Consider the following 8,392-nt stretch of genomic DNA (forward strand, 5'->3'; position numbering starts at 1 on the left):
CACTGGAATACATTATTAGTACCTGGTATAACCTGTTATTGAGAGCCTTACCACACCCAACACCACGCCCCGTACTTTGTATCAATTGTATGTTTACATGTATATATAGTTTACAAGTTTAACCCAGCCATATTACAGCTACATAATCCACTAACCCCATATTAGGCAGGTCATGGGATTTAGTTTGTTACTTAACCCACAACCCCCGTATACCTCTATACAACTGAACATCCATATACATATATTAGCATGCCAGTATAACCAACCATCTTCACCATGCGCAGGTCATGGGGTTTGGCTTGTTCCTCCTCAACAATAAAGACGTCAACATTTACAAACTGCACGACAAGAAGAGGTTGAATCTTACTAAGATTGATAAATTCTTCAAGGTGAGTCCCGCAATAATGTTTCAACCCATGCGTGATATTTTTATATGAAACTGATCTTATAAAAATTTGAATTAAATTAAACCAAGCTGGTACAAAGCGGATGTAACTATTATACCAACACAACACTTGTGTCTAACTATCCTTGCCTCCCCTGTGTTTAAACTCTCAACAACCTTCAACCCCCAGCAACTACAAGTGGTCCCATTATTCGGAGACATGCAGATCCCTCTCGCTAGTTACGTGCAGAACATGACTGACTTTGAAGAAAACAAATCACGTTGGTCGTGCGCGAGTGCTAGTACGGTTACACCTACGGGTATATTAATGTTTGTTTTATAAGATATTTATGGAGCAACTATGGTCTAAACCTCGGACCCTTGTTTATTTTTATTTCTATGTTTAATGCTTGAATTATTAAGCTGAGTTAGTGTGGCTGAGATGCATTGTAATATGCAATATACATATTAAAATGTAGTGTGTTATGTGTGAAATATCACCAACATTATGACCTCTACCTTTGTAAAGTGTCGTCGTTTATAATTCGACCCACCATCCAGGTATCACCCCCCAGTACAACATAACGGAACAACTCGTGTCAATACGTGAGGAACATATCAAGTATACGAGTGAACTTGCGAGGCACAGCAATAATGAGGTTGGGGGGTTAAACAGACTTAATAATATGTATGGTAGCGTTGGGGTAATGGGCCAACCCCGGCCTAAATCTCAGATCCCACGACCTCACCCATATAGAATAGAATGTGCTTATACAATGTTGGGGTAATGAGCCAACTGTGGCTTAAACCCCAGGTCTTCGATGAGGGCCTCACCCATATAGAAGTAACATGCCACCCAGGCACCCTAACATTATGCTTATGGGTAGCAGTGTGTGGATAAACAACAAACATAGCCCATATATAACACAAACATAACCCCTTATATACAACAGGTAGTGACCACCGTACAACGAGATCAACCGAGGTCGGATGCCGAGAGTGAAGAGTTGTATAAAACTGCTTTAAAAGGTAACGTTGTATTTCCCTGCTGTTAGGTGTATATACAAACAAGCAGAGCCAAAGTATATTGCATTCACCACATTAATCAATGAGGTTCCCTATGTTTGACAACTATGAGTGTAACTGTATTTTAACAATGTCACCCCAGATTTTACCCTACTGTTAGGTGTTTATACAAACAAGCAGAGCCAAAGTATATTGCATTCACCCAATTAATCAATGAGGTTTCCTATGTTTGACAACTATGAGTGTAACTGTATTTTAACAATGTCACCCCAGATTTTACCCTGCTGTTAGGTGTTTATACAAACAAGCAGAGCCAAAGTATATTGCATTCACCACATTAATCAATGAGGTTCCCTATGTTTGACAACTATGAGTGTAACTGCATTTTAACAATGTCACCCCAGATTTTGTTAAACTTTAAAAACCAAACCCCATGGACATGCCTACAATACACTTCATGTATTTCCCCCCCACAGGCCTCCAACTTCTGCTGCGATGGAGTTCCCATGTGATGGAGGTTTACTCATGGAAGTTGGTCCACCCCACTGATAAATACAGCAACCCTGAGTGTCCCGATGACGCAGAGGAATATGAACGAGCTACAAGATATAATTATTCAAGCCAGGAGAAATATGCCCTGGTGGAGGTAGGTTTCATAATTTCCATTTAAATATACTCGGCTGCAACTTAATGGTTGTAACTCACTGTGGGTTTGTTGTATGTTGAGTTCGAGCTTTTATTTGACACCTTTGCTTAACTAGTTTATTTATATTATGTTTTACTAACTGTTGTTTTGCTGCTACATCCGTTCTCTTTTGTTATTACTAATATATAGCTAATGTAACTTTATGCACAAAGCGTTCATGATCATTCTCTGGCTATCTTGCCGATGTGTTTCAACCCCTAACCCCTCACACCAGGTGATAGCCATGATCAAAGGCTTACAAGTATTAATGGGACGAATGGAAAGCGTGTTCAATGAAGCGATTCGTTGCCATATTTACGGAAAACTACAAGACTTTGTTCAACTACGTTTGCGGGATTCGTTAAGGTATTCGATCAAGAAGAAAAAAAACCATGTGAAGAGGTGAGTGGCTTGTAGTAAGATATAACATCTTATATTTACCTTGGAAATTTAACTGATTTTTTTTTAAATTTACGCAAACACTTCACCTAAAGTCAAAAAGAATGAAATCTTATATTTAATCACACTGTGTATTATGACATCACAGTATCATAAGTTCGGTGCGTGAGACGTGCGCTGATTGGTTCCAAGGATTCGAACCCCCCAACGATCCGGCGCTTAAGGGGGAGAAAGATCCAAAGACGGGGTTTCATATCGATGTGCCTCGTCGTAATGTGGGGCCTTCAAGTACACAGGTGGGTAGTGTGGTTTGGGTGGTATATATATTCAAGTACGCAGGTGGATGTGTTAGGGTGATAAATCCGTGCCCTTTGCCCAGTGGTGGGGTAGATGGTTGTGTTAGGTGCACCTAAATAATATGGTAATGGGGTAATAAGCCTGCATCCCAGGTCTAGTAACCGAAGAGTCAGATATTATAACAATGGTCACTGATAAGTTGCATCACCCTGGGTGTTGGTGTAGTTGTCTCATGTGTGTCTTACTAAACCCCGAATACGCACAACCACAATATATAATAACCTTCCCCCCAGTTATACATGGTTCGTACGATGCTTGAATCTCTGATAGCTGAGAAAAGTGGAACAAAGAAAGCCCTTCGTACATTACTTGACTCGCATACTATCGAAGCTATTGAAAAGTTTCATCGGGATTCGTTCTTCTACGCATCGTTACTGGAGTTTAGTGGTAAGTGGGATGCATGGCTGGAACTTGTTTGTTTCTCACATGGGCTTATTTATACAATAATTTTTAGCAAATTTTAGGTGTTTATAAAGGCACCCAACAGCAATAAAAAGCTGTTTTTGGTTTAAAACTGGGGGATGTTAAAACATATGATGTAACTGCTATTTAAAAGTAAATAAGTCTTCATATTTTGTTTAGAAACTTTACAAGAATGTTGCGAACTTTCCCAACTATGGTACCGCGAGTTCTATCTCGAGTTAACAATGGGGAGGAGAATCCAATTCCCGATCGAGATGTCGTTGCCATGGATACTTACCGACCATATATTAGATAAGAAGGAACCTTCCATGATGGAGTAAGTTGTTGTTATCATTGTTGTTCATAATGTATTTAAATGGGAACTTAGTTTGTGTCAATAATATATATTACATCATTTGTGTTTTTATATTTGCTTAGTTACTTTTTAAAGTCACGCTACCTATTATAATAATATCAGGACTCTAAAAGAGCAGTGATACTCGTTAAAAACACGATCATGAAATATTATTTTAGTGCTTACGATATCCATCTTACCCCAACATTAAATATGAACCTTTGAAACATAACTTAGAACATAATTCATTCCACCAGGTTTGTGTTGTACCCACTTGACTTGTACAGCGACAGCGCACATTACGCACTCACTAAGTTTAAGAAACAATTCCTCTACGACGAGGTTGAAGCCGAAGTCAATCTGTGTTTTGATCAGTTTGTTTACAAGTTGTCGGATCAAGTGTTCGCTTATTATAAGGTGGTTGTTAGTAGATACATTCGGTGTTTACGACCATTAACCTTTCATTGCTTCTTTAAAAGAAAAACATCATGTTTTTCACTGTTTTAAGTGGAAATTTCAAACTTTTATATTAGCAGAGCATGTAGGGATAGTTGGCACATAATCCTATAAAACTAATTTGCTTCCAATGTAATAATGCAATGCAGAAACTTCCAGGGTTTGGCGCATATGCCATCATGTACCTTTCATATATGCATATCCAAGCCACAACCCACCCACCCCAAACTAACCCCTCCACCCACAGCACTTAGCAGGTTCGATGTTGCTCGACCAAAACTTCCGTCAAGAATGTGGGACAAACATCCCGTATATGCCGGCCAACAAGTATGAGACACTGCTTAAACAACGACATGTTCAGGTAAGACTTGGGGTGCGAGGTTCAAGACTTACTGCTGGTGGTTACATGGCACTTAACATACTGTTTTATGTAAAATAATATTAATTCATTCCCTTCGTAAACTGTTTCAATGACATTTTAATCATGTTTGCCAGATTTTTTTCTAAACTATTTATTTAATGTTGTATTTTGCGTGTATTTCATGTGACACTCAACAGGCAACTCAGCGTCTGTTTGTAAATTCCACCTTAATGTTATATCTCCTTCACAATGCTACCCCAACCCCACATTAACCCCTACTCACCCCCCAGCTCCTGGGTCGTTCCATTGACCTGAACCGCCTCATCACGCAACGTGTACAAGTAGCCATGCACAAGTCAGTGGATCTTGCTATTGGAAAGTTTGAGAGTGGTGATATCACTGGGATCATGGTAGGTTGCCTTCTTCTTATATTCTCTCACTTGAAGGTTGCCTTCTTCCCATATTCTCGAGAGAAACACAAGAGTAAACTGCCTTCTTCTCTTAAACTGCCTTAGATTTTTGACACTTCTCCCCCAGTAACGCAACATACATAATTTACAGGAACTTGAGATGTTACTTGAAGTGAATCGACAAACCCACAAGTTGTTATGCCAACATCTTACTCTGGACAGTTTCAGCTCAATATTAAGGGAAGCCAACCATAACGTATCGGCACCTTATGGCAGGATTACATTGCATGTGTTCTGGGAGCTTAATTATGATTTCTTGCCAAACTATTGCTACAATGGATCCACTAATAGGTTAGTTTGGGGTTTGCAACAAGTCCATGGTGATCTAGTATGTGGGTGAAGTCCTTGTCATGGGACCTGAGGTTTAAGCCGGAGTTGCCCATTACCCCAACAACCAGGTTACTTAAACATAAATAAATGAGCTTGGTCACTTAGATCACCACCCATGTTCTGTATTACACTTTGTGTCTGTTATGTGCATTAACGCCCCCAACCCCCTTTGTTACCCACCTCACCCCCCATCCAGGTTCGTTCTCACCCCGATGACTTTCTCACAAGAACTGACTCGCGACAAACCCCCCAACGTTGCCCACCATTATTTATTCGGGTCTAAACAACTAAACATCGCTTATAAGGAGATAGCAGGTACGTGGTGTTTGTTGTGTTCAACATGTTTTGTGTAATATGGAACTTGCTATCATTTTCTTCTATTTGCCTCATTTTTTCTTTACAACTCTAAAAAGGAGTGTTGTTAATTGTTAAAAACACAATCAGGAATTTGGGATATTATATTGGCATCATTAATACTTAAAAAAACTGAGTAGACTTGGTGAAACGTCTGCTATATTATAATGAGTCTATACCAACATACAGGTCTGTACTCTGGTTTCGTCGGCTTCCCTCACTTTGCTGCTATATGTCGGTTGATTGGATACCAAGGAATCGCCGTGGTTATCGAGGAACTTCTTAAGATTGTTAAAAGTTTGGTGAGTTTGTGTTACATACGTGGTTACTTGTAAACGAACACGAGGTGTATGAAACAACACAAGGCCTTCCTTTACCAAACACATCCCAATGATATCTTGCTTTATATCAAACAAAACACTGGTGTATTAAATCTCCTATCACAATAATTTCTAATACCTAAAATATATTTTACATTTAAACCCCAGTTACAAGGCACCATCCTACAATACGTTACCACCCTACTTGGGGTGATGCCACCCATTTGTAAGTTACCCCGGTTCGACTACGGCTCACCCGGTGTGTTGGAATATTACCAACATCAACTGAAAGACATCATCGAATACTCGGAACTTAAAACGCTTGTGTTCCAAAACTTCCGAGAGGTCGGGAACGCTCTCTTGTTTTGTTTGATGGTCGAACAAAACCTGGTAAGTTTGTGGTGGGGCTGCTTACACAGATGTAATGTTTGTCTGTTGTGTGAATTCTTATGTAGTTGTATATCCCATGTCTCTACAATTACAGGGGAGAAACACCCAGAACACCCAGAGATCTTTAAACAGGGAAACCTTACTTATACAGTGTTATTTGGACATATTAATATATGCTATTAGTCCAATACTATTTACTACCACTTGAACCAGAGGTTTTATGGCTTAAAGATGTAGAATACGATAGACTGGCATGCAATCTACATGCTTTGCTTGGCTAAAACTAAAAGTAGTGTTAGGATATTTATAAATCCCCGTCCCATAAATTAAACATCCCATAAATCATGAAATAATCTGCAGCCTGCCAAATACAAGGCTTGGAAAGATACAATTAATGTTTAAAATAATTATTTCTTTACGCAACTTATTGTTCACCCCTACAGAACCAAGAGGAAATATGTGACTTATTGCACGCCGCTCCGTTCCAAAACATAATTCCTCGGCCCCATGTTAAAGAAGGAGAGAAACTGGATGTGAAAGTTAAGAAGTTGGAAACGAAATACAATTCACTGCATCTAGTGCCGATTATTGAGAAGTTTGGAACTCCACAGGTACGTGGGGGGGGGGGTTATGGGGTGTGGGGGTGTAGGGGGATTGTTTACATGAGATTTTTCTTATGTATGTTATATTTTTTCTCATATACACAAATACACAATATTACTATAGTTAAATAACACATCACATTCCCCATTAGTGCTGTAGGTGTCTATACCATGTGTTAAGTTACATCATACATTCCCTCCACAGCAAATAGCGATAGCCAGGGAGGGTGATCTGCTTACACGAGAAAGATTATGTTGTGGATTATCCATGTTCGAAGTCGTGTTGAACCGAGTCAAATCATTTCTTACGGATCCTGTTTGGAAGGTTGGTGATATATTGGAATACATCATACCATTATTGCTTGATGAAATTATAAACAACATTCCAGTGTCTTGCTTCACCTTGGTCAATTTTTATTTATATTGGATTTATTTAATAATTTATACAAAAGTTATTTTATTAATGAAGCAGGGCCACCAACCATAGAATATTAAGAAAGACCACGTAGACTTACGGTGTCTAACACATTGCAATATACTATTTGGCGCAAAGATAGGAACTATATTTCCCATCACCAAGTAATACTTACCCCCCCCCCCCACACACAGGGCCCCCTACCCAGCAATGGGGTGATGCACGTGGACGAATGCACGGAGTTTCACCGTCTATGGAGCGCAATACAGTTCGTTTACTGCATCCCTGTGCGGGAGAATGAGTTCACCACAGAGTAAGTAGCAGTGTTTATAATAATGGGGGGATGCTCTTTGTATTTATAATTATAGGGGACAGATTGCATAACAGCATAACGTTTGAATCAGCAGATCGCAAACTGCGATTCGCTTTTATAATTGTTGTATAAATTGTGGCACAATATTGCGTATTAAACATCTCTAAACTAACCTTTCACAGCAGTAGCGTTTCTGCTGTTTATTTGTTCCTGCAACAACAGTAAGCTATAGATAACGTTATCAACCACACAGGATATTATTTGGTGATGGATTGCACTGGGCAGCTTGTTCTATAATGACGTTGTTACAACAAGAGAAAAGGTTCAATATACTTGACTTCTCGTATCATATAATGAAGGTGCAGAGATTCGATGAAAGAGATGAAGTTATCAAGCAAGTGGTGAGTTCCGGGGCTGTAGGGGTTGTGGGGTGTTTTAGATGTATAGGAAGTAGAAGTTTGCTTTATTGTTGCTATGCCCTTTTTCATGTACGTAGACTGGCATTGTATGGCAGACAATTTGGACAACCCATTAACCACTGGGTTGACGCAATTGCCGTTGGTCTTATCTCACCAACGCGGCCACCACTATATTCACAAAACAAAACTTTTAATTTCTTTATTTCGTTTCCAGCCTTTGAAGAAATTTGTTGAGCGAGTCCGTAAGTTTCAAATCTTAAACAACGAGGTGTTTGGGATCCTCACCAAGTATTTGAACCCACCCACAAGCACTGGTTCACCCATGGAGAACGTGAGGTGCTTTCAACCACCTA

At 39.5% G+C, this 8,392-nt stretch overlaps 1 protein-coding gene and 1 long non-coding RNA gene across 2 annotated transcripts in view; one reads left to right on the forward strand and one right to left on the reverse strand.

Annotated features, from left to right (window-relative positions):
* Positions 1 to 259: 259 nt before the first annotated feature.
* Positions 260 to 8,392, forward strand: part of LOC100179378 (cytoplasmic FMR1-interacting protein 1 homolog) — a 9,729-nt gene continuing 1,596 nt past the window's right edge. Inside the window, exons 1-21 of the mRNA XM_026839198.1 lie at positions 260 to 389; positions 576 to 705; positions 947 to 1,044; positions 1,339 to 1,414; positions 1,888 to 2,057; positions 2,332 to 2,498; positions 2,644 to 2,791; positions 3,086 to 3,239; positions 3,435 to 3,591; positions 3,867 to 4,026; positions 4,313 to 4,426; positions 4,717 to 4,836; positions 4,988 to 5,187; positions 5,423 to 5,541; positions 5,770 to 5,882; positions 6,069 to 6,290; positions 6,734 to 6,901; positions 7,098 to 7,217; positions 7,502 to 7,620; positions 7,874 to 8,021; positions 8,254 to 8,375. Of these exons, the coding sequence (XP_026694999.1) occupies positions 288 to 389; positions 576 to 705; positions 947 to 1,044; positions 1,339 to 1,414; positions 1,888 to 2,057; positions 2,332 to 2,498; positions 2,644 to 2,791; positions 3,086 to 3,239; positions 3,435 to 3,591; positions 3,867 to 4,026; positions 4,313 to 4,426; positions 4,717 to 4,836; positions 4,988 to 5,187; positions 5,423 to 5,541; positions 5,770 to 5,882; positions 6,069 to 6,290; positions 6,734 to 6,901; positions 7,098 to 7,217; positions 7,502 to 7,620; positions 7,874 to 8,021; positions 8,254 to 8,375 (2,927 nt within the window). The 5' untranslated portion in view covers positions 260 to 287. The remainder of the gene's footprint in view (positions 390 to 575; positions 706 to 946; positions 1,045 to 1,338; positions 1,415 to 1,887; positions 2,058 to 2,331; positions 2,499 to 2,643; positions 2,792 to 3,085; positions 3,240 to 3,434; positions 3,592 to 3,866; positions 4,027 to 4,312; positions 4,427 to 4,716; positions 4,837 to 4,987; positions 5,188 to 5,422; positions 5,542 to 5,769; positions 5,883 to 6,068; positions 6,291 to 6,733; positions 6,902 to 7,097; positions 7,218 to 7,501; positions 7,621 to 7,873; positions 8,022 to 8,253; positions 8,376 to 8,392) is intronic.
* LOC113475241 lies at positions 7,359 to 7,560 on the reverse strand. Its single transcript, XR_003396985.1, has 2 exons — positions 7,469 to 7,560; positions 7,359 to 7,430 (listed from the first exon to the last, which is right to left on the reverse strand). It is a non-coding gene; the product is annotated as an uncharacterized LOC113475241 (long non-coding RNA).

Source organism: Ciona intestinalis, unplaced genomic scaffold, assembly GCF_000224145.3.
Source record: "Ciona intestinalis unplaced genomic scaffold, KH HT000170.2, whole genome shotgun sequence".
NCBI classification, from domain to species: domain Eukaryota; kingdom Metazoa; phylum Chordata; class Ascidiacea; order Phlebobranchia; family Cionidae; genus Ciona; species Ciona intestinalis.